The sequence below is a fragment of the Dryobates pubescens genome, chromosome 4 (genome assembly GCF_014839835.1).
Source record: "Dryobates pubescens isolate bDryPub1 chromosome 4, bDryPub1.pri, whole genome shotgun sequence".
NCBI classification, from domain to species: domain Eukaryota; kingdom Metazoa; phylum Chordata; class Aves; order Piciformes; family Picidae; genus Dryobates; species Dryobates pubescens.
In genome coordinates this window covers 19,308,353-19,336,258 of record NC_071615.1, presented here as the reverse complement: position 1 = coordinate 19,336,258, position 27,906 = coordinate 19,308,353, and the positions used below count along the sequence as shown (strand labels likewise).

The window sequence follows — 27,906 nt, the reverse complement described above, 5'->3', positions numbered from 1 at the left end:
AAAGTTTATTAATCACTAGTATCATTAATTACTCCTAGGGAACACAGACAAAGAAAACAGTCCAGACAAGTAGATTTATGATGACATCTTCACGAACCACAAAGGGGATTTGTGCCTGTTCTATATTATTAAGTACCACACATTCCTAATTTTGCAGTGAAGACTAATCCTATAGATGGATGCTTTAGAAGTAATAATGCAATAATTCTCACAGGAGATGGATAGGGAAGAAAATTCAGTGCTGTACCTCAGCTAGAAATCATTTGTGTAAGTAAAATCATAATCATTCATGAGACAAACCACAAAACAGCTAAGCAGCTACCCCCAGGCAAGAAGCTGATACAGACCACCAATGGCGCCCACTCTGGACTCTAGTGGCAAAATCAGCTGGAAGAAGAGAAATGACAGATGATGATTCAGCTGATCTCTTCCAATGCAGCTACGCATTTGAAACAGCCACCCTGGGTAGCTAAGAAATGGCACAATGCCAAGCTCTCTTCTGCAGAAATAATGCCTCTGCCCCCAAGGTGATGGAGTTGAGGAAAGGAACAGAGGCCGCCACTAAAATCTTCAAAGGTCCCAAAGAAGAGCCGAAGCATTCTACCTTAACTGAATCAAATGGCACTGAGCAACCACAAAAATAAACAACTTCGGTTGAGCTTAGAGACAGCAGCTGAGAGCAGAACTTCAAGGGGAAAATTCTCTCAACACAGCTCTGTTACAGCTGCTGCCACAATATCCCTGCATCCACTTTGGACCAAAAAGCCCAAGACATTGTTTTACATCCTCTTTAGCTACCCAAAGGTGTGTCATCCCAGTGTGACAGACTAAGATTGGTGAACTGCTTTGCGCAGGGATTTAGTGAAATCAACTTTATTTTCGTCCTCCTAAAGAGATTAATTACAAGGCCACTCAGCTCACACTTGACACACTCAGACATGCAAAATTATTCCTGTCACTACACTGCTTTCTTTGACAGACAGACTTAAATTAGAAACAAAATACACATTTTTTAAATAAAGCCAGATAATCACTGGCAGAATGTGGTAGGTTTTCTTTATTTCAAATATTTAAATGAAGATTAGCTGTCTTTTAAAGACAACTGTTACAGTTTAAGCACAATTTATGAGCTTAATGCAGCTATTACTGGATATAATTTGATTATAGTCTATGTCACAGGATCACAGAATTGTCAGGGTTGAAAGGGACCCCAAGGATCATCTAGTTCCAACCCCCCTACCACGAGCAGCAACATTTTCCATTACATCAGGTTGCCCAGAGCCACATCCAGCCTGGCCTTAAAAACATCCAGGGATGAGGCTTCCACACCCCGCCTTGTCAACCTGTTCCAGTGTCTCACCAGCCTCATGGTGAAGAACCTCTTCCTAATGTCCCATCTAAATCTACTCTCCTCTAGCTTGGATCCATTCCCCCCAGTCCTATCACTACCTGATACCCTGAAAAGTCCGTCATCAGCTTTCTTGTAGGCTCTGTTCACATATTGGAAGGCCACAATAAGGTCCCCTGGGAACCTTCTCTTCTCCAAACTGAACAGTCCCAACTTTCTCAGCCTGTCCTTAACTGTCAGGGCACCATGCTTAGGTACTGTTGAAGTCCACCAGATTTTAAAGCCTATTAGTGGTGTTAGGTATCAGACAAAAGTATGCCATTATCCTACACTCAAAATTTAGATCCATTTCTATCTAATCTGCTCTTTGGTGTTATAAGAGTTTAACAAATGGAGAAGTGAGGAAGTTAAACTTTGGAATTAGCTAGGGATCAACTGACAAATTGATAGGGCAAGGCAGAATCATTTTGGTTAGGAAAAAAAGCCTCCTAATATAATGGAGTCCATCCATTATCCAACTCTGACAAGTGGTGCAGAGGGCCATGGTTTAGTACCAGACATCTCTGCCTCTCTTAAACACGTGCAAGGGTGGGGATTGCATACAACCAGCCTAAGCACATTGATTAAATAGTCCCAAGGAACTTTATTCCAGGAAGCCAAATGCTGCTGTCCCAATAGAATAGAATAGATCAGGTTGGAAGAGACCTTCAAGATCATAGTGTCCAACCCATCAACCAATCCAACCCACCTAAACAACTAACCCACGGCACCAAGCACCCCATCAAGTCTCCTCCTGAACACCTCCAGGGATGGTGACTCCACCACCTCTCCGGGCAGCCCATTCCAATGGGCAATCACTCTCTCTGTATAGAACTTCTTCCTGACATCCAGCCTAAACCTCCCCTGGTGCAGCCTGAGACTGTGTCCTCTTGTTCTAGTACTGGCTGCCTGGGAGAAGAGACCAACATCTACCTGGCTACAACCTCCCTTCAGGTAGTTGTAGAGAGCAATAAGATCACCCCTGAGTCTCCTCTTCTCCAGGCTAAGCAACCCCACCCCTCCCTCAACCTCTCCTCATAGGGCTGTGTTCCAAACCCGTCACCAACTTTGTTGCCCTTCTCTGGACTCGTTCCAGCAAGTCAACATCCTTCCTAAACTGAGGGCCCCAGAACTGGACACAGGACTCAAGGTGTGGCCTAATCAGTGCAGCGTACAGGGGCAGAATGACCTCCCTGCACCTGCTGGCCACACTGTTCTTGATGCTTTATGATGGCCTGATCAATAACCTCACTGACTGAGTTACAGCTTTGATGAGGAAATGTTTAAAACAGTTCCAAATCGCAATCTCTATAAAACTCTGGGTTTGACTGGGAGAGAACCCTAGGCTAGCCATGGGCTGCAGGCCATTAGCAGTTTGAAATTAGGCAGGCAGCTGCTCCAAGAGGGCTACAGGTGTATCCCGTATCATAAACACCACACTCAGTAAAAAGGTGCAAGTTTACAGGGGATAGGGACTCCTGCTGCTCTTTCTCATCATCATTATCCTTGGAGGGGCTTACTTATCATTCTGCTCCCAAACACTACCTTCCCAATTACTGTGACTGCTGTACCTGTGCTGGGCTAAATATAACTCTGTATGCTTTATACTGGCATAGGTATTAGTTTGGCTTTAAACCCCTTTTCATTTCAACCTGTGGGTCTCCTCCTTTTCCTTATCCCCTTCCTCTGCTGGTGGGAGGACATCTGCTGGAGTTTAGCCCCAGGTATGTGCTAAATGTAGGCAGACTCTGCTGTAACTCACCATTTGTCCTGCTGGGCTTTATCTCTTTTTTAGGATAGCCATGAGAGCTGATTTTTCTGTGGTGATTTCTCAGCTCTGAATTAGCTCCATTCAGATACAGAGAAAAGCCTTGTTCTAACTGCTCCAGTCTGGCTTGCACAGGATCTTTTCTTCTTAAACGTTCCAGTAGCCTGAAGCAGAAAGGAAAATAATTCATCCTACAGAGCACATACACAGATGGTCAAGTCAGCAATAAAGACAAAACCACAGAACACCACAAAGCTGGAAAACATATTCATTATTCAAATAACTATTTCAGAATACAGCTTCCAGGATCTGTTCCTGTTCTACGACGCACTGTGACCTGTGAAGTTTAATCAAGTCTTCCCCTTTTGAGACCTTTTCCCCCCCATGCTGTTTCTCATTTCACAGGTTTTTTCATTTGGTATTTAGCATATTTAGCCTTTCTCCTTTTTAACAGTTTTACTTAGAATTTCAAAAAGCTTAAAAATGGCTAAGCTCTGGTCAAAAATTATTTGTGTTTTTGAAACTTGAGGAGTCAGTAGTGCCTTTAGAGATACCAGAACATTAAAGCTTGATTAAAATATTAATAAAAGCTCCTCCCTGGGCTCAATTAAAGTGAAACACCTACCCCTCCCTCTTCCAAGGCTAATCTTCCCACCTTCCAGCCTGGGTTATACTCAGTACACCCCAACTCCTTTGGTGAGGTGCAATGTAAACAGGTTGTGGTCACATGGGTGGCCATCTGCACCTGCCCCCACACACCACTTCATGGTTTCCCTCTAACTCCAGGGTGGGTCAGTCACAGGCCAGAATCCCCCAAGGCTGTGTCTGTTATGACAGAAGTCAGTTTCCTCCAAGGGTGTGTCTCTGTAGGCAGCATGCCTCTGTAGGAGCACCCCACACCTGCAGCTATCACTCTCTTGAATCTATCCCAGCCTGCTCTAACAGGTGAATTGCAGAAGTACAAGGGTTTGTGGTAGAGTGAATCCAGAAAGGAAGTTCTGTAGACTCTTCTAAGTGAATCTAAGAAATTCATCTGTCTAGGGTACAATGACAAGAAGGTTCACATGAACTAGGGTGAAAAAAAATGTTTGAAACTTGTCTGAAAGATACTGACCTTTGCAAGAACAACCTAGATGTCCTTAGCTGCCACCTTAGCAAAAACTATCTTTGCTCATTCAGCTTTAGCAGCTTTGTTATGCCCTTTTCTGTAGTTCAGGCAACATAAAAACCTTGCCTCATAACATCCTCACGCAGTTTGAGCTGCCAGTCACTTTTGTATCTAGAACCTCTTGCTCTATAAACATATATCTTCCCTGTAAGCCATGGAAACTCTGTTAAAATGTAGATACATTTATTAAGAAAGTATTCTGAAGCAATAGTGTGATCTCCACTGGAAATAAGAGCTTTGACACACTTGGATAACGGAGGAAAAGAGGAGAAACACCTGAATGCTTTAAGCTAAGCAAGTTAGACTTTGCATCATGTTTTGAACTAATATTCACAAGTGCTGATGTTAGAGACTATATTAGATAGTAAGCAACAGCTACTACATACTCAATGGCAGTAACCATTCTGTATCTCACCGGTTTCTCTGCTGAAGGGATATTAAGTATTCATCATGTATTTCATCAAAGTCAGTCACCATGTCCTTAATATAAAGCTGAAATGAGAATATAATTGCCACATTGGAGCATAGAAATTATTTATTATAGAGTGCTACTGGGTTTGCACCCTCAGTAGATGAGAATGCTATGAACTGAAAAACATTCCACTTCCAACAAAGCATAAAACTCTTACTGTAGTAAATAAAAGTTTCTGAGGAACAGAGGAAATGTTACTTGGTTTACTTCTTTTTTTTCAGGACCTTTCACAATGTACAGAAGAGCCTAAAACCACTAAAATAGAAAGGCATATGCTATAATGAATTTATAATCTAAACACTGACAAGCAAATCAATTTGGGGGCAGAAGCTGCAGGGGCCACAGCCAAAGCTTAACTGTTACAAGAGTTTTCCTCAATTGCTACTGTTCATGAAGTCAGTTAACTCTAGGTCACATACATTACAGAGACTTTATGCCTTTAAAGTGTTTAGTTACAAGTTTTACCTTATTTGCCTTTCAAGAAATAAGAACTTTTCCAACAAGTCCCACCAAGTACCTCTGAGCTGCTGCTGGCAAGTTGGAGTAGGGTGGCCTCTTACACACTCAGAACTTTAAACTTGCCTTCCAAATGCATAGTTTCGCTCTGCACAAAAAAAAAATCACACAAAACCAACGAAAAATGAAGAAAAAAATAACCCCGTATTTGATGTCTTACCGACTGCAGAATATCTCTGCTAAAACACTGCCCCGTCCCACGCCCCCGCTGAGGTAACGCGGCGTTAGGATCGAGCTAACAGCTGTCCCGAACGGCAGAGTGGTGCCTCGGGCTCAGGTTCGGACCCAACCTCCCTGATGCTTTACCCCTGCAAGAACCAGGCTGAGGAGACAAGCGGGGGCAGAACCTCCGCAACACCCCGAGAAAAGCTGGGTCGGAGCAGGCCGCAGCGGCGCTGCCCTGTTTGAGCGTTCCCTTGGCTACGGGCGTTGCCGTGACGTCACTTCCGGCGCGCCGCCCGGAAGCGGTGGCAGGTGGCGGGGATGGAGGCTCTGTGGCTGCTGCTGGACGAGGTGGCCCTGGAGGGGCTGGACGGCATCACGCCGGGCGCGCTGTGGCAGCGCCTGGCCGCTCGCTCGCCACCCTTTCCGCTGCCGCTGGAGCCCGCCACGCAGCAGCTGCTCTGGGCCGCACTCAGCGCGCAGCCCGATGTCCGCTTCTACCTGCTGCCGCGGGCGCGCCCGCCGCTCCACCTGCACGACCGGTGAGGGCAGTCCCGGCGGGACGAGCTTCCCTCACCGCCGGGTCGGGTGGGCGCAGGGCGATCCGGGAAGGCTGGCTTCTCTGCCGGGGGCAAATCGGGCCTGGCTCTCCGGCTGCCCCCGCCGCCTCGGCTTCTTCTCGAGCCACTCGGGCTTTGCTGGGAGAACGCTGGCGGCAACCCAGAGTGTCGGCTTGAAGCTTGATATTTAGGAGACCTGTACTGGAGTCTTCGTATTTTACCAATTTTGAGGGTGCATTTTCCCAAGCTTTTTCACCGAGGTGTCAGCATTGTTTCTGATTCTTATATATCTGTTCCAGAATTTCTTTTGTGTAGTTAAATGTTGGCTCTCTGCTTTTGTTTCAGATACGAAGAAATAGACCTTGAAACAGGAGTAGTGGAAACCAAAAGGGATCCTGTTACTGCAGAAGATATTTATCCTGTCCACATGATTCTGGATAATAAAGATGGCATACAGGGTTCCTGCCAGTATTTTAAAGAGAGAGTAGATATAACTGATCAGATAAGGAGGAAGGACTTGCAGCCTTGTTATACTTACGTAGAGGCTGTTGAAAAGTGAGTGAAATCCTTATGTTTGTCAGAACTATTTTATACCTGAAGTTTTAAAATTTACTCCTCACTCAATTTGTGCAGGGGAAGTGATTGACCTCTTCTTCTTTTCTATGGAGCTAATAATAACTTATCTCTTTCCCTTCTCTTTCTTAGATGGGGAGAGAAACTGGTCATAGTTGCTTCCCAGGAGCTGCGTTACCGAGCTTTAATAAGCTGGGAGGGGGACCCCGACTTAAAACTCCCTGACTTCTCCTACTGTATACTGGAGCGTTTAGGTCGTGCTAGGTGGCAAGGAGAGCTTCAGAGGGATCTTCACAGTGGGGCTTTCAAGTAAGTTTATGCTCTATGAATTAAAGCAAAGTTAATAAGTTCCTGCTGGTTATTTTCAAAGATCTGTCCACTGGAGAATTCCTGTGTGGTGATTTAAACTGTGATCTGTGTTGGTAGTATCTCAACCCCCTTACCAGGAGCACAGAAGTATGCTGGTCTCTTCCTTGAGCTCATTATACTTCCTGACATTTTCTCATGGAAGCAGAGATTGTCTGTTGGGTCAATACACAAGTTTCTAATCTCTGGAAGCTTTTGCTTTCTCTAAACCACTTTTTCTTCAGATCTGGGATAGAATGATGATAGCCATTTCATTTTCTTAACTGCAGAGTAAGCATCTCATCCTGCCCAAGTTCTGCAGAAGTACTTGGATGCCCACCTTTTGCCTCTAGCATTTGCCCCACATGACATCCTCCTCTCTATGACCTGGATGGGAGCTTGAGTTACTAGCTCCCAAACTAATTCATGTGTTTTGTAGATGGAAAACATTACACAACCTTTTAAGAATGTCTGGGTTTGTGTTGCAGTACTGGAGAATATCAGCATTGCTGTTAAGGATTCACTGCTTTTAGGAGACGAAGCATGTGTAGCTTGCCAACCACAGTGACTTTGGTTTTTTGCCACTTAGGAAGCTCTTTTAGGTATCTGAGATGGTGAGGGTGGAGGGGAAATCCTTTGTGGATGCTTTTCTGTCAGTTCAGTAGCCTCACCAAGGGGTGAGGTGAATGCCAGAGCTGTTATAAGGAGGGCAGTGATTGTGGTGTAAGTCAGGAGTTGTAAAGAGAAATTGGGGAAGGAGCTCCTGGAGATGCAAAATATTGATCATCTGTCTCATCAAACCATGTCTGACACTGTGAGTGTGCAGGTTAAATAAAATCAGAGGAATCTGTTGAGTTGAATTAACTAGGAGAACAAATTTTAGGGGCTGTCTTAATCTTAACACATCCTAATTTTGAGATGATCACTTTGCAAATGAACGTAATTTAGGTAAAGTATTTTAGGGTGCTGGCTAATGCAGACTTCTTTGCAGCAGTCCCTATGCCTATAGATATTTTGCCATCTTTTATTTAGGGTGGATGCTGGGAAAATGCATTATCACCGAAGAGTACTGGACAGAAATGGTCTCATAACAATGCAGTCCCACGTCATAAAACTACCAAGCGGAGCACAGCAACACTCAATTCTTCTGCTTCTGACTCGCTTTCATGTTGATAGGTGAGTGCCACTCAGATCTTTTAATGATCTCTTGGGTAAACTGTGACCTTTTACTCTGATGAAGTTTTGTTTTCACAGAACCATCAAATATTCCTGGTATTGACTCTTCTCAATTTCTTTAAATCCTCCTCCAAATTCTGGACAGTTGAAAACTTACTGTCATAGAATAGAATAGAATAGACCAGACCAGGTTGGAAGAGACCTTTGAGATCATTGAGTCCAACTTATCATCCAACACCATCTAATCAACTACACCATGGCACCAAGCACCCCATCAAGTCTCTTTCTAAACACCTCCAGTGATGGGGACTCCACCACCTCCCTGGGCAGCACTTCCCAATGCCCAATCTCTCTTTCTGTGAAGAACTTCTTCCTAGCATCCAGCCTAAACCTCCTCTGGTGCAGCTTGAGACTGTGTCCTCTTGTTCTAGTGCTGCTTGCCTGGGAGAAGAGACCAACCCCCACCTGGCTACAACCTCCCTTCAGGTAGTTGGAGAGAGCAAGAAGGTCTGCCCTGAGCCTTCTCTTCTCCAGGCTAAGCAACCCCAGCTGCCTCAGCCTCTCCTCATAGAGCTTGTGCTCCAGACCCCTCCCTAGCTTTGTTGCCTTTCTCTGGACACAGTCTTGGAGCTGTAAACAATGGGGTGCTCTAGTGCCTGTCACCTGCTTACAGTAGCCTATCTTTTCTTGAGGTAGTTCTCACTTCAAACACATTTCTTATGGATGTTTTGATTTTCCCTTCTTGTTTATGATTAGAACTTGTGCTTCTGTGGATTGTCAGTGAAGTAGCAGCCTGGCCTTAGATCCCTCAGTTGGGGTCTCCTCTTAGTGACACATTCCCTTATGTGCTATTCACAGAAAGAAAAGAAAACTGTTAATTCCTAAACCAACCTGAGAACACTCCAGCAAACTTTCTCAAGTGACTGGCAGTCTGTAAAGGTACAACTTGTGTTTATAAAGTTATTTGCATACTTACCTGCAAAATCATTTTCTTTTCTTGGCTAGGAGAAGCAAGTATGATATCTTGATGGAGAAGGTCTCAAGTATGCTCACTGCTCGTTCAAACCAGATGGAAACATTAAGCCACTTGAGGGAAGAATTGGTGAGGTTCATTCCTCTGCAGTTAATCTGGATAATTAGTATCAAAGACTCATACTGCTTGTGTTTTAAAGTTGCACATAAACTTGGGGTAGGGTATCAAAAGAGGGATCTTAAAAACCCAGTTAGATGAAGTTGCTGTTTGTGAGAAGGAAGGAGTTCTGTCTGATCCAGCTTCAGAGAGGTTTTGTCAGTGAATGTCCTCATGCAGTTTTTGCCCAATGCTGCTGCTGGCTGCTGCTGCTTCTTTGGATGGTAGAGTTGGAGAGACAGAACACATTCCAGAAGCATCTTATGCTCTCCTGTGCTCTGCACTAGAAGGATTTTAAGATCTTTCTTTGATATCCTACTCCAGACTTGTGTTTTAAGAGCAGGCAGTGGTGTAAGTGTCTTTGATGCTAGTCAGCTACAGGTGAGACTTTTGGCCTGCAGTGACATTCAGCATTTCTCTTTGCATTAGGGTCTTTGTGAGAGGACTTTCAAACGCCTCTATCAGTACATGATGAATGCTGGCCTAGCCAAGGTAGTGTCTGTCCCTTTACAAGATATTCACCCTGGTGGAGGACCCTACAAGACAAAGAAAGGTAACTACAACCATCTCCTTGCTTGCTTTTTTGTGTAACTACATTGGTGCCATTCTTACCTGTAAGCTCCAACTCTCAAAAGACACCTAAGTGAAAATCTGTTTATGCAGTTAGATGGAGAAATGTGTTATTGAAGCTGGAGCACTGCAGCCCATTGAATGGGGCATTTGTTCCAGGTGAAGAAGTGAATGTAGGCAGTTTTGTTCTGTATCAGATCTTTAAGATCATGGAGTCCAACTGTAACCAAACTGCCATGACCACTGTGTACAACCACGTAAGTTGGCTGTGACTCCTAACAGACTGATCAAGCCAATAGAGAGACTAGGGCCAAAGAGCAGTCTGCTGCCCTTTCAGGCTGAAGTTGAACAGCAAGCCAGTAAAATTCACCACAGTTATTTCAAGCAAAAAGGACTCTTAGGAAATAAGCTAAAGAAACAGACTGTCTTAGTCAGAGCTTTTGCTGAAATCAGGACTTCTGCTGAAAGTCAGGAGAATGCAAAATTTATCTGCAACCCAGAGAGTGGTGGTGAATGGTGCCACAGCCAGCTGGCAGACAGGCACCAGTGGTGTGCCCCAGGGATCAGTGCTGGGCCCCATCCTGTTTAATATCTTCATTGATGATCTGGATGAGGGCATTGAGTCCACCATTAGTAGGTTTTCAGATGACACCAAGTTGGGAGCAGATGTTGATCTGTTAGAGGGTAGGAGAGCTCCCCAGAGGGACCTTGCCAGGCTGGACAGATGGACTTGTTAAATGCCTGTTGGACTCTGTCCAAGTGCTAGGTGCTGCACTTCGACCACAACAACCCCATACAGTGCTACAGGCCGGGGTCAGAGTGGCTGAGAGCAGCCAGGCAGAAAGGGAGCTGGGGGTAGTGGTTGACAGAAGCTGAACATGAGCCAGCAGTGTGTCCAGGTGGCCAAGAAGGACCAAGAAATAGTGTGGCCAGCAGGAGCAGTGTAATGGGTTGGGGCAGATCCCCTCCCCACCACGGGCAGAAATAACGACTCAGACAAACGGATTGCAAAAGTGATGAAAGTTTAAATAGAAAGCAGTGAATGTTACAGAAAACCCAAAGCGCAGTGACAAAGAAAGATCCCATCCCCACCTGAGGGTGCATGCAAAACCCCCAGGGCTCCTTCATCCTCCTCCCTCTGCTGGGCTAGTCTCAGCTGGCCAGGCCTGAGACTGCCCATCCCCCTGTGGCCTTGGGCCTAATCAGGCCCATGGCCGGGAGATCTCTCCCCCAGTTACCAAGTCTCGGAGAGGGAAGGAAAGAGGAAGTGCCAGACCCCGCACTGGATCTTATAGTGGTGCAAAGAATTATGGTAGGAAATACACAATTTCCTGTGTCCATCCCTCTGGGCTGGACTTCTGGACACAGGAAGTGAATGCACCAGGGGGGCACCCAACTCAAACTACAACAAGCAGGGAGGTCATTCTGCCTTGTACTCAGCACTGTTTAGGCCACACCTTGAGTTCTGTGTCCAGTTTTGGGCCTCTCAATTCAAGAAGGACATTGAGAGACTTGAAAGTGTCCAGAGAAGGGCAACAAAGGCTAGGGAAGGATCTGGAGCACAGCCCTGGGAGGAGAGGCTGAGGGAGCTGGGGTTGCTTAGCCTGCAGAAGAGGAGGCTCAGGGGAGACCTTCTTGCTCTCTGCAACTCCCTGAAGGGAGGTTGTAGCCAGGTGGAGGTTGGTCTCTTCTCCCAGGCAAGCAGCACCAGAACAAGAGGACACAGTCTCAAGCTGTGCCAGGGGAAATTTAGGCTGGAGATGAGGAGAAAGTTCTTCCCAGAAAGAGGAATTGGCGACTGGAATGTGCTGCCCAGGGAGGTGGTGGAGTCACCATCCCTGGAGGTGTTCAAAAAGGGATTGGATGTGGCACTTGGAGCCATGGTTTAGTTGTCAGGAGGTGTTGGGTGGCAGGTTGGACCTGGTGATCTCTGAGGTCTTTTCCAACCTGATTGATTCTATGATATCGAACAATGGAAGTAAGTTCCTACAACACTGCCTTGGAATTCTTGAAGTAGGCAAGGCAGCCACCAGCTGTTCTTCAGCAAAGCCCCAGTCCACTGACAGTCCAGTGCATAACCAGCTTTCAGTTTAACAGGTTTGCTAGAACTGCTGGTAACTTCCCAACATGTAGTGAAAAGACCGGAGAGGGCAGACCCACACGAAGATAGGGAACAAAAGGAAGCAACTGCTCTGAGCAAAAGGGTGCAGATAAAACTACAAAACCAAGCGAGGGTGTGAGGAAGGGTAGTGTCACCAGTGGAATTAAGGCTGCTGCTTAAGGAACTCTAAACCAAAGCTTTAATCACAGGAAATCCTAAGAGGCAGATTTGCAGGGGTTGAAAAGGGAAGAGTACTAGGAAATGAGCAGTGTTTTTACAGAGAGATGTAGTGAACTCTTTATTGAGAAAAAATAAATCTGAGCCAAACATTGCAAATTACAGAGTCCTTGATGATAAGAGTGATCATGAAGGATGAAGTGAAAGAGCCAGTAAAAACCAGAACTGTGAGAAGATGAAGTGAATGCCAGTCACATGGAGTTGGATTAAGGCTCTTGCTAAGACAATAAATTCCTTCCAATCTTTTAAATCTAGGGGAAAGAAGTAGGGAAATAGTATTGTGAACAAGGAGAAGCAGCAGCCACAAGCAGGTACAGCATTGTGCAGAGGTAAATCTCCCAGATTGTGTGGAATAACTATGGGAGTGATTGAAAGAGTATGTTTGTCCTAAAATCCCCAGGTCCACCTTTTTGCTGTAAGAGTCTCAGGGGGAGTTTTACACAGGAGGATTCATTCAAGTTCACAGTTCCAGAAAGATGTGAAGATCCTAAAAAGATCACAGAGTCACAGAATGTTTGGGGCTGGAAGGGACCTCAAAAGATCATCCAGTCCAACCCCTCTGCCAGAGCAAGGTCACTTAGAGCAGATCACACAGGAACACATCCAGGTGGGTTTTGAATATCTCCAGAGTAGGAGACTCCACAACCCCCCTGGGCAGCAGTTCTAGATAGTTCAGTAGGCAATAAATTTTATGGGGCAAATGACCATCTTAAGTTCTACAAAATTTGTCTTGTACATATTTAATGTATTTCTGGTTTGAGCAAGGGTTTCAGCAGAGAGTGGCTTGTATGGCTGGCATCCCTTTGGTCACACCATTGAGCTCTGGCAGCAATAAAGCCCTGGATTCTCTCTTCCTCTATCTTTCAGTAGAATTCACAGAATCACAGAAACATTCAGGTTGGAAAAGACCCTCAGGATCACCAGTCCAACCATTAACCTTTCTCTACAAGGTTCACCCCTAAACCATATCCCCAAGCACCACATCCAAACCACCTTTAAGCACATCCAGGGTTGGTGACTCAACCATCTCTTTGGGCAGCACATTCCAAGGCCTGACCACTCTTTCAGCGAAAATTTTTTCCTAATGTCCAGTCTAAACCTACCCAGGTGCAGCTTGAGGCCATTTCCCCTTGTTCTATCCCTAATTGCCTGTGAGAAGAGACCAGCAGCAGCCTCTCCACAATCTCCTTTCAGGTAGTTGTAGACAGCGATGAGGCTTCTCCTGCAGCCTCCTCTCTTTCAAACTAAACTCCTTCAGTTACTCTTCATAAGATTTATTCTCCAGGTTACAATTGTTTATGCCTCCTCACATTGACTTGAGTTTCAAGGGTGTTCTAAGGAGCTGAAGACACTTGGAAATCAAGCCTAGATAGTATTCCTAATACTTAAATTTTATAATCAGTAGTAAAACCATCTAATGTCCAATTAAAGTACTCACTTAGAAGACACCAAAATACAAATCCATTTATAAACTGGTGTTGGGTGATAGGTTGGACTTGATCTCAAAGGTCTCTTCCAACCTGGTCTATTCTATCCTATTCTATCTAACTTAATGGTAATCTTCAAGGCAGTAGATGGTTCATGTTTTATCAGAGATTGGCAGAATAGAATAGAATAGACCAGGTTGGAAGAGACCTATCACCCAACACCATCTGATCAACTAAACCATGGCACCAAGCACCCCATCAAGTCTCTTTCTAAACACCTCCAATGATGGTGACTCCACCACCTCCCTGGGCAGCACATTCCAATGGCCAATCTCTCTTTCTGTGAACAACTTCTTCCTCACATCCAGCCTAAACCTCCTCTGGTGCAGCTTGAGACTGTGTCCTCTTGTTCTGGTGCTGCTTGCCTGGGAGAAGAGACCAACCCCCACCTGGCTACAGCCTCCCTGCAGGGAGTTGGAGAGAGCAATAAGGTCTGCCCTGAGCCTCCTCTTTTCCAGGCTAAGCAACCCCAGGTCCCTCAGCCTCTCTTCACAAGGCTGTGCTCCAGACCCCTCCCCAGCTTTGTTGCCCTTTTCTGGACACCTTCCAGCATCTCAACATCTTTCCTAAACTGAGGGTCCCAGAACTGGACACAGGACTCAAGGTGTGGCCTAACCAGTGCTGAGTACAGGGTACAATGACTTCCCTGCTCCTGCTGGCCAATGGCAGCTGCATTTGCTACTCTTAAGTTTCTCATGAAAAATGCCACCTAATGAATGTTTCACTTGGCTGCTAATTCCATCTTAGAGGAGTAAAAGCTGAAAATCCACAAAAATGCCTTAAAAATCTCTAGGTATTAAAGCAGGATGAATTAATAATAGCTGGTTTTCTTCAGAGATCAAGATAGTTTAATCTCTGGAGTTATATAGGAAAGCAGATAGAATTATGTGGGACATGCTGAGGATGAAGCCAGAGCATCTGCTGTGGGAAGCACATTATTGGGCAGCAAGAGCTGAAGTAAAAGGAATTGGTTTATTTATTAGGTTTTTGGGGTTGCTTTTTCTTCCTTTATTTTGTGTGTGTGCTCTATTGAAATACTGCTTGATGTGAAAATTAATGGGCTGTAGAAATGGAGAGGATGTGATAAGTGCCTGCAGACCTGCCAAAATGTCAGCACTTAATGGCTGTCCTAAGCACTATCTAAAGATACTGGCAGAGAAAGGATTCAGACTGAGTCCCGTGGTCTAGAGCTCAGTCACAGGGTTAAGTTACAGCACATTGACTTCCTGTCAGCTGGGCTTCAGTCCCTGATCATATATATACATAGGAGAGAATTCACCAGCCTAAACCTTAATGTCTTCAACTAAAGCTTTCACCTGGCTTTTTTTCACAGCAGGGCTGTAGCAGCAGGTTGGAGGTGGCTGTAGATGTTGCCACCCACTACTGCAGGCTGAACTGGCTACTTCTGCAGCAGCTGCTGAATCACTGCCCCTTGGTAAGCTGGCAGTGCAGAGTAACCTGGTTTACTGATGGTCTCCTCAGATGTTCATCAGGAGCTAGGTGACACTTAAAGCTAGCAGGGCTTACTGGATGGGGCTGCACTCTTCTATTTGATCCTCTTCCTCAGGATGCTACTGGCTTGGTGTATGCTTCCTCCAACATGCATGCTTGCAAATATGGAAGCAGGTGCTATAAACTGACAGCTCTTGTAGGCTCTGGGATTGTTAAATATTGGGAGTTTGAGCAGCACTTGAAAGGGCCCACCAAGAGGTGGCCACTTTGATGACTTGCAGAGGAAAGGCAATCCTGTGTCAAGGAACGTTTCTGCAACCAGGTGGCTTATTGTTCAAGTTCTGTAACCTCAGATGTCTGGTTTTCTGTCACTCTGTGACCTGCATTTGTGGAAAGCTAGAAATGCTTTGTGTCTGTATAAAGGAAAGGAGTGGTTGTATGCCCTGTGAGTGGTGTCTGTCAGATGTGTGTGCTGAAGATCCAACACTGTGGACCAGCACTTAATCTTTCCACTGATTTATTTCTGCTGTTGAAATTTCTCCTGTAATTGCAGCATTTTCCCTTCCCCTCACAAAGCACTGTATTGGACACTCCTTAATGCTGCCATGAAGCTTTGGAGCACCTCAAAAATTCAGCTAGTCAGTATTTTGACAGATTGCTATATGGGGCAGAGCTGTGGCAAAGCTTTCCTTGATGTAAACAGTTGTCTCTAGTCATTTGTTGCCCATTACACTGCCACTCTTTTGTGCTGCTGGTTGGGATAGGGTTAAAATTACCCCCCAGCTCATTTGGAGAACTAACTCCCAAAATAAAATTGCCAGAGCAGTTCACTTTGGGATGGAAGCAAATGAAGCTGTGTTTACAAGCAAACTGAGATCTAGAAACATGAAATGCAATGAATACGTGCAGAATACACAATATTTACACACAATTTATGAACAAGACAAGGACCCCCCTGGGCAAAACCAGGGGGTTACCAGCAACTTACCTCCTTTCCCTCTGTACAAGGGAAAAAAGAGGAGAGTAGCTTGTTAGTTACTTAGCCATAGGGAGGTGGTAGAAGCCTCATCCCTGGAGGTTTTTAAGGCTAGGCTGGATGTGGCTCTGAGCAACCTGATCTAGTGTGAGGTGTCCCTGGCCATGGTCAGGGGGTTGGAATTGGATGAGCCTTGAGGTCCCTTCTAACTGTAACACTTCTCTAATTCTTTGAAAATGCAGCCAAGGTCAGCCAAGCAAAAGCCACCAGCTAGTATCAGCTAGAGCAAAGAGCCAAGAAAAAGAGAACAAAATAGTTTATACAACTAACTTTGTTAGTTATCAGACCCAAGGGATTATTTGTTGAGGAATGGCTTGAACTGCAGGGACATGGTTCTATGGAACAGCTGCTTGAACAAAAAGTGTAGGCCGGACTCCATCTTGTTGTTTACTGCTCACAGTAAGCTAGTGTGCTGATGCAGCAATGCCACCATAGCCTTGTGGCTGTGCTTGCAGCTGCTTGCAAGATAACAGTATGTGAAACAAAGTATATGTTAGACAAAGGACTACTGAGAAAGAACTTGTGAAGTTGCACGTAGGCCTAACCGCAAGGAGGTTGAACATTATAATGTAACCCTGGACTAATAGCCAATAGAATAATGACATTTGTGCATATTTAGCTGAGATGCTTTATAAGCCGTGCTTTTGAACAATAAAGTTGAAGCTTGCTTATCAATCATATTGATTGCTGCGAGTCTTTCCCTCACCCCCCTCGCCGATGGACTTCTCTTCCCGACAATTATTTAGAATTAGAATAGAATAGAATTAACCAAGTTGGAAGAGACCTTTGAGATCATCAAGTCCAACCTATCACCCAACACCATCTGATCAACTAAACCATGGCACCAAGCACCCCAGCCAGTCTCTTCCACCTCCAGTGATGGTGACTCCACCACCTCCCTGGGCAGCACATTCCAATGGCCAATCTATCTTTCTGTGAAGCACTTCTTCCTCACATCCAGCCTAAACCTCCTCTGGTGCAGCTTGAGACTGCGTCCTCTTGTTCTGGTGCTGCTTGCCTGGGAGAAGAGCCCAACCCCCACCTGGCTACAGCCTCCCTTCAAGTAGTTGTAGACAGCAATAAGGTCTGCCCTGAGCCTCCTCTTCTGCAGGCTAAGCAACCCCAGCTGCCTCAGCCTCTCCTCCCAGGGCTGTGCTCCAGACCCCTCCCCAGCTTTGTTGCCCTTCTCTAGATACCTTCCAGCATCTCAACATCTTTCCTAACCTGAGGAGCCCAGAGCTGGACACAGGATTCAAGGTGTGGCCTAACCAGTGCTGAGTACAGGGTACAATGACTTCCCTGCTCCTGCTGGCCACACTGTTCCTGATGCAGGCCAGGATGCCCTTGGCCTTTGTGGCCACCACACTGCTGGTTCATGGTCAGCCTACTATCAGCCAGTACCCCCAGGTCCCTTAGCATTATTTCCCTTTTACATCCAATGGTAATTTATTTACATTCTATCACTTTCTACTCAAGATCTGTGGAAAATTTCCTAGGAATCAGCCTAAAAGTGCCACACTGGTTTAAGGTGTGCAACCCACTCTGCATTTTGGTAAGAGATGTTACTGACACTCCTGTCCACAGGCACTGATGTCATGGTCCGCTGCCTGAAGTCACTAAAGGAATTTCGGAAGAAAATAGAAGATTATCATGATGATGATGAAGAGGAGATCATCACAAAAGCTGTTCAGCCTGTGGATATCATTTGTGAAAGGGACATGCTCACCCAGGCCTTTGAGCTAAGTAGGTGGTGTAGTCAGACATGCTAAAAGATGTTTCTCACTGCCTTCTTACTCCTTGTATGTATAAAAGAAAGGTATATTTGGGTGGGGGTTAAGTTCTGGTTGCTTTCAAGCTCAGCTTCTCCTTGAAAATTCTCTCCAGGTTAGACTGGAGCTCTCGGCACTGCCACCTGTTAGCCCTCCCTGGAAGCTTATCAACAATTCAATAGCACCAAAATAAACCAGCGTGGTAGAAGCAGGATGTTGTGGTGGGATGAGGAATGATGATGAATAAAACAGTGTTGTTCCTTTTTCTCTCTCTTTTCCTACCTTAATGGAGAAATTAGCCTGAGGGGAAAAATACCCTTGGGCTTTGTTATAAAAGCACAGAACTGGTTTGGTTGGAAAAGGTCTTTCAAGATCAAGTCCAACCATTGTCTGGCACTACCAAGCCTGGTGCTTAAAAATGTCCAAGCTAAACCTGCCCTGGTGCAACCTGAAGCCATTTTCTCAAGTCCTATCACTTGATAGGGGAAGAGACCAACCCCTACTTCACTTCCAGCCTGCTTTCAGGGAATTGTAGAGAGCCAGAAGGTCTCCCCTGAGCCTCCTCTTCTTCAGGCTGAACAACCCCAGTTTTCTCAGCTGCTCCTCCCCAGCCCTGTTCTCCAGGCCCTTCCCCAGCTTCATTGCCCTTTTCTGGACCTGCTCCAGCCCCTCAGTGTCCTTCTTGGAGTGAACTGAACCCATCACTCAGCATGTGGCCTCACCAGCGCAGACTGCAGGGGAACAATCCCTGCCCTGGTCCTGCTGGCCACACTATTTCTGAGGCTGACCAGGATGCTGTTGGCCTTCTTGGCCACCTGGGTTGTGGTGGTTTTGTGAAGCTATTGTCTACAAACCTCATCCTGCTGTGCCACTGCTTCATGTGCAGTTGTGTTTTATGGCTGTGTTTGGCTGTCTATTGTATATGTCTGTGAAAATATCCTTAGCTGTTAATGGGGAAGGTGAAATTTTCTCTTCTGATATATACAGTTATTCAAAGCAAATATGAATATGCCTACAAATAGATGAGCCTAGAATTTGGTCACATTTCCCTGAGCTGTATTCTGGTTTTCCTTTCTGAAACAGTTGAGAGCAGGGGAACCAAAGGTATATCTCAGGCAGAAATCCGCTTGGCTATGAATGTGGGGAAGCTAGAAGCAAGGATGCTCTGTCGTCTTCTGGAGAGGTACAAAGTTGTCAAGGTAAGAGTGAAATAATTTAGATACCTACTGAAACCACCTGGTGGGATTCTGCTGGATGCTGCTTCATAGCATTGCAAAGAAAGTTCCCAGCGCTGTGGCACACACAGGTGTGCCCTCCAAAAAGAGTCAGGGCAGAGAAACTGCCCTCAGCTCTGCTGTGTCTGCTCTTAACCACTTCCTAAGTGTGATTGTTTGAGGCTGTGCCTTTAAGACAAACAGTGCTGGGACACTCTGGCTGAATGTTTTTGGTACTAGAACAAAAACATTCTGATATTCTAAATGCATTTCATTGGTGAATAGATAAAATGCAACTTTAAACTGTAAAGCAGTTGGAATTTTTTTCTCTCAGTTCAGTTTGGTTTGGGAGTTGGGGGAGTGTGGGTTTCAGCCTGTTCTCCCTGCCTGCTTCTCTGCAAACTGCTGGAGTTGGCCTTCAGATAAGCAAAAACTAATCCTGCATGGGCTTTTGAAGCTTACTAACAACTCTTTCCCTTAATAACTTGCCTTTCTTTCTCTCTAACCCCTTTTTGGGAAAAAAAGGGAGGTGAGGGGGGAGCGGGGGTTACAGGGAGGGGATCCCTCCTGGGGGAGGGATTTTTGTTGTGTTATTTCTCTTTGCTGTATATTTCTGTGTATATATTGTAAATACCTGTATATATTGTGTTATATATAACCTGCTTTCCATATATGCTTGTAAATACATAGCTTTGCTCCTCTGACTGGGTTTAGCTGTGGTTTCTTACTCTGTGGAGGAGAGAGAGCTAAGCCCTCTCTCAACCTACCACATTATTGGCCGCCCAACTCGGGGCTTGGTAATAAATTAGATTGATTGCTTTCCTGAGTCAGAGAAACAAACATGAAGGTGTTTTGGATTTTTAAGCAATTGCTCTTCTCAATCTTCAGTGTATTGATCTACAACTATTGCCTGGGTATGATTATCCATCAGATAGGTAAATATATAATGCAAAAATTGTATTTGTGGTTTAAGTACAAGATTCAGCTCCTATATGATCGGTGCCTGGAATTCTTTTGGGTTAGGAGATACAAGAATGTTACATCTAGCACGCTCCCTATTGAGATAAAGGAGTTTAAGATTCCAGTCGGTGAAAGGGTAATTTTGAGTGATGGCTGGGATCCAAAGCTGATTTTCTTGATGTGTGTAGTCCTGCTGCTGGTGATAACTAATGTGTATTTGTTGGTAGCACTGTACCGGGAGAAAGAAGTTTCTAAGGCATGTTTTGTTATAAAATGGAGGGCAAAGAAAAGAAAACACCACCCTGGCTCTGTTTCAGGAACATCCAGTGATGATGATAATGGGGAATCTGTGTCAGTTAAAGATAAAGCTAAAAAGTCTATCGGGAAGGCAGCTCTGAATGGCAGTGTTGATGATTCTGGCAACCAGCCAGGGGCTGCAGCAGCTCCAAACATGTCTGCTCCCACGTCACCAACTGCCGCCATTAACGAGGCAAAGTCATTTCCTCCTCCTTCCATGGCAGGAGCGGAAGCGTCCTCCAAAGCAGCTAATCTGTCTCAAAGCCTATCAGCTTCTGATAAGGCAGCTGGAAACCCAAACACAGCTCCAGTCAAGCAAGTAGCAGTTTTAACAACAAGGAGTGGTAAGCCTAAAGCTGATTCAGGAGCTGATGGGGGTTACACAGCAAGGTTCTTCTGCTGGGGAGGAAGAGAAAATTTGTCTTAAAAATATAGCTGAGTTATTGAGATCATCAGAGGATCGAGATGCATCTCTGGTAGGACAGCAGCTAGTGGTGGTGCTTCTCAGCTTAAGGGGATCCTTGAGAGAGTGACAGAAAGGATGTTTGGACAATAAGTTGAGGAAGAGGAGGCAAAGGAAGAAGAACAAGATGATATATCTGACTGTTCTTCACCATGTGAGGAATTGAGAAATGTGCCCAAAGATTACCTCAGAGCAGATAAGGAGCCAGTTCTCGCTTGGCTTGGTAGATGCTATGATACAGGTGCTCCAGCTCTAATGGTTGGAGACAAGTCAGCAGCTCAGCTAGGAACCCTCTCAAAGGATAATGGAATAGATAAACATCTAGGCAAGGCTCTCGGTAAGGTTTATCTGTGGATACGCCTTCTAATGGCGGTTCTCATGAGATACCCTTCCCGAGATGATCTTCCCTGGAATCCTAAGCCCTGGACTACCATAGATGAGGGAATTAAGCGTCTGAGAGAATTTGCTGTTAGAGAGATACTCTATGGTGAACATGAATCTCTGAATCCTGATGATGTTCCTGTAGGAAATGGTCTTGCTAAAAAGCTCATCAAGCTTGCTCCTTCTAATTATGCAAACATTCTGGCAAGCAGAATTGTAGCAAGAAATTATGCTGGAGCTCCTCCTATAGTTGGCCACTTCACTGATAAGCTGAGACAATTGGATGATAGCATGACACGTGTTTCTTTGGTTTCAGCCATTGAAACTCTGTCTGGAAAGCTGGAGAATTGCATGAAAGAGCTGAAGGATGAATTTAAAAACACCATATCCCAACTGGCACAAAGAGATAATTCCAATTCTTCCTCCAGGCGGATACAGGTTTCATCTGTGAGGAACAGACATCCTCCAAGGAGGTCATTCCAAAACAGATCAAACCAAAACAGACCACCAAGGCAATCACGTAGGACTATTTGGATTACCCTGCGTGATCAGTTTGGTGAGCACATGAACAGATACATAGAATACATAGAATAAACCAGGTTGGAAGAGACCTTCAAGATCATCGCGTCCAACCCATCAACCAATCCAACACCGCCCAAACAACTAACCCACGGCACCAAGCACCCCGTCAAGTCTTCTCCTAAAAACCTCCAGTGATGGCGACTCCACCACCTCCCCAGGCAGCCCATTCCAGTGGGCAATCACTCTTTCTGTATAGAACTTTTTTCTAACATCCAGCCTGAACCTCCCCTGGCACAGCCTGAGACTGTGTCCTCTTGTTCTGGTACTGCTTGCCTAGGAGAAGAGACCAACATCCGTCTGTCTACAACCTCCCTTCAGGTAGTTGTAGAGAGTAATAAGGTCACCCCTGAGTCTCCTCTTCTCCAGGCTAAGCAACCCCAGCTCCCTCAGCCTCTCCTTGTAGGGCTTATGTTCCAAACCCCTCACCAACTTTGTTGCTCTCCTCTGGACTTGTTCCAGCAAGTCAACCTCCTTCCTAAACTGAGGGGCCCAGAACTGGACACAGTACTCGAGGTGCGGCCTAACCAGTGCAGTGTACAGGGGCAGAATGACCTCCCTGCTCCTGCTGGCCACACTGTTCCTGATGCAGGCCAGGATGCCATTGGCCCTCTTAGCTGCCTGGGCACACTGCAGGCTCATGTTCAGTCTACCATCGACCAGCACCCCCAGGTCCCTCTCAGCCTGACTGCTCTCCAGCCACTCTGACCCCAGCCTGTAGCTCTGCATGGGGTTGCTGTGGCCAATGTGCAGAACCCGGCACTTGGATGTGTTAAATCTCATGCCGTTGGACTCTGCCCATCTGCCCAGCCTGTCCAGGTCCCTCTGCAGAGCCTCTCTACCCTCCAGCAGAACAACTCCTGCCCCCAGCTTGGTGTCGTCAGCAAATTTACTGATGATGGACTCAATGCCCTCGTCCAGATCATCAATAAAGATGTTAAAGAGCATGGGGCCCAGTACTGATCCCTGGGGCACACCACTGGTGACTGGCTGCCAGCTGGATGTGGCACCATTCACCACCACTCTCTGGGCTCGGCCCTCCAGCCAGTTCCTAACCCATCGCAGTGTGCTCCCATCCAAGCCATGGGCTGACAGCTTGGCCAGGAGTTTGCTATGGGGAACAGTGTCAAAGGCCTTGCTGAGGTCCAGGTAGACAACATCCACAGCCTCCCCACATCCACCAGGCGGGTCACCTGATCATAGAAGGAGATCAGGTTGGTCAGGCAGGACCTGCCCTTCCTAAACCCATGCTGGCTGGGCCTGATCCCTTGGCCATCCTCTAAGTGTTGTGTGATTGCACTCAGGATGACCTGCTCCATAATCTTTCCTGGCACTGAGGTCAGGCTGACAGGTCTATAATTCCCTGGCTCATCCAACCAGCCCTTCTTGTGGATGGGTACCACGTTGGCCAGCTTCCAGTCATCTGGGATCTCTCCAGTGAGCCAGGACTGATGAAAAATAATGGAGAGTGGCTTGGCCAGCTCATCTGCCAGCTCTCTCAGCACCCTAGGATGGATCCCATCTGGTCCCATGGACTTGTGGGGGTCTAAGCTGCTGAGGAGAGCTCCTATCACTTGCTCATGGAACACAGGGAAACCATGCAGCTCCCTGGCTCCCTCTGCCAGCTCTGCAGGCCAGCTGTCTGGTAGACGTTCTTTCCAGCTAGTAAAAACTGAGGTAAAGAAGGTGTTAAGTACCTCTGCCTTTTCCTCATCCTGTGTTACAACATTTCCTTCCATGTCAACCAAGGAGTGGAGGTTGTCCCTGCCCTTCCTCTTGCTATTAATATATTTATAGAAGGACTTTTTGTTGTCCTTCACATCAGAGGCCAGTTTAAGTTCCAAATGTGCTTTTGCCTCCCTAATTTTCCTCCTACATGCCCTAGCAACAACTTTAAACATTCCATGGGTTGCCTCACCTTTCTTCCAAAGATGATACACCCTCTTTTTTTCCCTTAGTTCTATTAAAAGTTCATTACACAGCCAGGCTGGCCGTCTGCCCCGGCGGCTCCTCTTCCGGCACACTGGCACAGCCTGCTCCTGAGCCTTCATCAGCTCTTTCTTGAAGCAGGTCCAGCCCTCCTGGACCCCTTTATTTTTAAGGGCTTTCTCCCAAGGAACCCTCTGAATTATTTCCTTGAGCAACCTGAAGTCCGCCCTCCGGAAGTCCAGAGTGGAGGTCTTCTTGCTGCCCCTCTTAGTTTGACCAAATACCGAAAATTCAATTATTTCATGGTCACTGGCCCCTAAACAGCCTCCGACCACCACATCACCCACCAGCCCTTCCCTGTTGGTGAAGAGGAGGTCAAGCAAAGCCTTGCCCCTGGTAGGCTCACGCAGCACCTGGGATAAGAAGCTGTCCTCCATGCAGTCTAAGAACCTCCTAGACTGCCTCCTCTCTGCTGTGTTGAGATCCCAGCAGATGTCAGGCAGGTTGAAGTCGCCCATAAGGACAAGGTCAGGAGATCTTGAGACAGCCTTAAGCTGTCTATAGAATGCTTCGTCGACATCATCCTCCTGGTTGGGTGGTCTATAACAGACTCCAACCAGGATGTCTGCCCTACCGGTCTTCCCTCTAATTCTTGCCCACAAGCATTCAACCTGATTGTCCCTAATCTCTAGCTCAATGGCATCTAGTGCCTCCCTGATGTACATGGCCACCCCTCCACCCCTTCTTCCTTGTCTATCTCTCCTGAAAAGCCTGTAGCCATCAATTGCAGCACTCCAGTCATGTGAGCTATCCCACCACGTCTCCGTGATGGCAACTACGTCATAACTTTCCTGCTGCAGCAAGGCTTCCAGCTCCTCTTGTTTGTTTCCCATGCTTCGTGCATTAGTGTACATGCACCTCAGCTGGGCTGCTGGTTTGGCCTCTGACCCTAGCTTACTGCCCCCAGACTCTTGCCTGAGGGGACTAGTTTCAGCCCCTTCCCCCTTCGAAACTAGTTTAAAGCCCTGTCGATGAGAGCTGCCAGTTCCCTCCCCAGAATCTTTTTACCTTTGGGGGACAGGCCATTCTCATATACTGTGACCTTTCCCCTTCTTTGGGACAGATGTACTCCATCTGTTGCCAGGTGGCCTGGTGCAGTAGAAATTTTACCAAGATCAAAAAACCCAAAATTCTTTTGTCTGCACCAGCCTCTAAGCCACTTGTTGATTATGGCTGCTGTCCTGTTCCTTGTGGTATTCCCTCCTGCAACTAAGGGTATTGAGGAAAAAATTATTTGAGCACCTGTCCCCTCAACCAGATCTCCCAGGGCCCTGAAATCATTTTTGGTAGCCCTGGGAGTTCTGACTACAACATCATCATTCCCTATCTGCATAAGCAGCAAAGGATAATAGTCAGAAGGCTGTACCAGCCTGGGTAGCCTTCTGGTAACATCATTAATTAACATCATTAATTTGGGCTCCAGGGAGACAACAGAGTTCCCTATGAGATGGGTCTGGCCGACAAATGGGGCCCTCCATTCCCCTCAGAAGTGAATCGCCAATAACAATTACCCTCCTCTTTTTTTTGAGGGAGCAGGTCCTGATGCCAGGGGAGGGTTGTTTAACCTTAGGCTGTTTTGCCTTAGGCCGTTTAACCTTAGGTTGTTTACCCTTAGGCTCTTTAGCCTCAGGGAGAACCCCAGATGGTGTGTGATGGGATGGCCAACCAACTTCTAATCTTTTCAGGAGACTGAGGCAACTGCAAAGTGGCAAAACCCGGGGTAGCAATACCAGAAGGGTAGCTGTTACTTCCACAGTTCCCCAGGACAACTCTAGTAGCTCCAACAGTGTCTCCAGTTCTAACACTGCACAGTGTGCTCGTTGCACCTGTGGACATGTTCCCCATAATTAGGGGTGCCCTGCCTCCCGCCAGGGGGAGGAGAGGGGTAATAGAGATAACAGAATCTATTGGGATGTGTACATCCAGTGGCCTGGCACTTCACACTTTCGGAAGTACAGGGCCTTGGTTGACACAGGAGCTCAGTGCACCATATTGCCATCAAATTATCAGGGATCAGAGTCCATAACGATTCTGGGAGTCACTGGTGGATCTCAAGAGTTAAGTAAGGTAGAGGTTAATATAAGCTTAACTGGTAAACAGTGGAAGAAGCATACAGTTGTGACCGGACCTGATGCACCTTGCATTTTGGGAATTGATTTTCTGAGAGAAGGGCGTTTCAAGGACCCTAAAGGTTACAAATGGGCTTTCGGAGTAGCTTCTGTAGAAATTGATGGACAAAAACTGAAGCTGTCTGCTAGACCCGAGCTTTCTGATGAATCTGCAGTTGTGGGACAACACAAGATTCAGGACATTAAGTTGCCGGTTGCTTCTCGGACTGTGCATCACAGACAATACAGAACCAACCGTGACTCTTTGTTGCCCATTCAGAATCTGATTCGTCAGTTGGAGAGTCAGAAAGTCATCAGCAAAACTCATTCACCTTTCAACAGTCCAGTGTGGCCTGTGCGAAAGCCGAACGGAGACTGGCGTCTGACAGTGGACTACCGAGCCCTGAATGAAGTAACTCCGCCTATGAGTGCAGCAGTACCAGACATGATGGAACTCCAGTATGAGCTGGAATCCAAAGAGGCCAAATGGTATGCTACCATAGACATTGCTAATGCATTCTTCTCTATTCCCATAGCAGAGGAATGCAGGCCTCAGTTTCCTTTCACCTGGAGAGGAATCCAGTACATTTTCAACAGACTGCCAATGGGCTGGATCCACAGCTCCAGCATCTGTCATGCAGTGATCCATGATGCTCTGGAGGAAGGTGGTGCTCCAGAACACATCCAGTTCATCGATGATATCATCGTCTGGGGTAAAACTGCTGAGGAAGTCTTCGAGAAAGGCAACAAAATCATGGACATTCTTCTGAATGCTGGTTTTGCCATCAAGAGAGACAAAGTGAAAGGTCCTACCACAGAGATCCAGTTTCTGGGAGTGCAGTGGCAGGATGGACGCCGACACATTCCAGTGGATGTGGTAAATAGAGTCTCTACCATGGCAAATCCCACCAACAAGCAAGAAACTCTACGTTTCTTGGGGATAGTGGGATTTTGGAGACTGCACATTCCTGGATACAGTCAGATTGTGAAACCTCTGTATGATGTGACTCGAAAGAGGAACAGTTTCCACTGGGGACCTGAACAACAAGCAGCCTTTGACCAGGTAAAGCAAGAAGTAGTTCAAGCAGTGGGTCTGGGACCTGTCCGAGATGGTCCAGACATTAAGAACATTTTGTACACGGCTGCAGGTGACAATGGTCCAACCCGGTGCTTGTGGCAAAAAGCTCCAGGTGAGACACGTGGACGACCTCTTGGTTTCTGGAGTCGAGGTTACAGAGGTTCAGAGGCAAATTACACTCCAACAGAGAAAGAGATTCTAGCTGCCTATGAAGGAGTGAAAGCAGCTTCTGAAGTAACTGGAACTGAATCACAACTTCTCTTAGCTCCCAGATTACCCGTTTTGAATTGGATGTTCAAAGGCAAAGGTTCCACACCACATCATGCCGCAGATTCCACCTGGTCTAAGTGGATGGCTCTGATTACACAGAGAGCTCGAATGGGAAATCTTGAAAGACCTGGTCTGGTGGAGGTGATCTCAAGCTGGCCTGAAGATGCCAACTGTACTAAACCTCCAGAGGAGAGAGTAACTCGTGCTGAGGAAGCTTCTCCTTACAATGACCTTTCTGATGATGAAAAGAAATATGCTTTGTTCACAGACGGTTCCTGTCGTCTCGTCGGGAACAAGCGAAGGTGGAAGTCTGCCGTGTGGAGTCCGATAAGCCGAGTTGCAGAGGCGAAGGATGGAGAAGGAGAGTCCAGTCAGTTTGCAGAGGTAAAAGCTGTGCAGCTACCTCTCGACGTAGCTGAACGTGAGAGATGGCCAAAGCTTTATCTCTACACCGACTCATGGATGGTAGCCAATGCTCTATGGGGTTGGCTAAAGAACTGGAAGAAGAATGGCTGACAGAGGAAAGGAAAACCCATCTGGGCAGCTGAACTGTGGCAAGACATTGCTGATGGAGTTGAGAGAATTCCAGTGAAAGTGAGACACATTGATGCTCACATTCCTAAGAGCAAAGCTACTGAGGAACAGCAGCACAACCATCA

General features: G+C 46.4%; 2 protein-coding genes across 2 annotated transcripts in view; one reads left to right on the top strand and one right to left on the bottom strand.

The window, feature by feature from the left end:
* The window catches only part of KATNIP (katanin interacting protein), an 87,290-nt gene extending 82,480 nt beyond the window's left edge, over positions 1–4,810 (bottom strand). Inside the window, exons 1-2 of the mRNA XM_054180739.1 lie at positions 4,739–4,810; positions 3,150–3,319 (exon numbers count right to left, since the gene is read on the bottom strand). Of these exons, the coding sequence (XP_054036714.1) occupies positions 3,150–3,319; positions 4,739–4,800 (232 nt within the window). The 5' untranslated portion in view covers positions 4,801–4,810. The remainder of the gene's footprint in view (positions 1–3,149; positions 3,320–4,738) is intronic.
* Positions 4,811–5,784: 974 nt separating this feature from the next.
* Positions 5,785–27,906, top strand: part of GTF3C1 (general transcription factor IIIC subunit 1) — a 67,156-nt gene continuing 45,034 nt past the window's right edge. The window contains exons 1-8 of the mRNA XM_054180738.1: positions 5,785–6,015; positions 6,379–6,588; positions 6,739–6,915; positions 7,984–8,127; positions 9,133–9,229; positions 9,686–9,809; positions 17,724–17,882; positions 18,992–19,107. Of these exons, the coding sequence (XP_054036713.1) occupies positions 5,795–6,015; positions 6,379–6,588; positions 6,739–6,915; positions 7,984–8,127; positions 9,133–9,229; positions 9,686–9,809; positions 17,724–17,882; positions 18,992–19,107 (1,248 nt within the window). The 5' untranslated portion in view covers positions 5,785–5,794. The remainder of the gene's footprint in view (positions 6,016–6,378; positions 6,589–6,738; positions 6,916–7,983; positions 8,128–9,132; positions 9,230–9,685; positions 9,810–17,723; positions 17,883–18,991; positions 19,108–27,906) is intronic.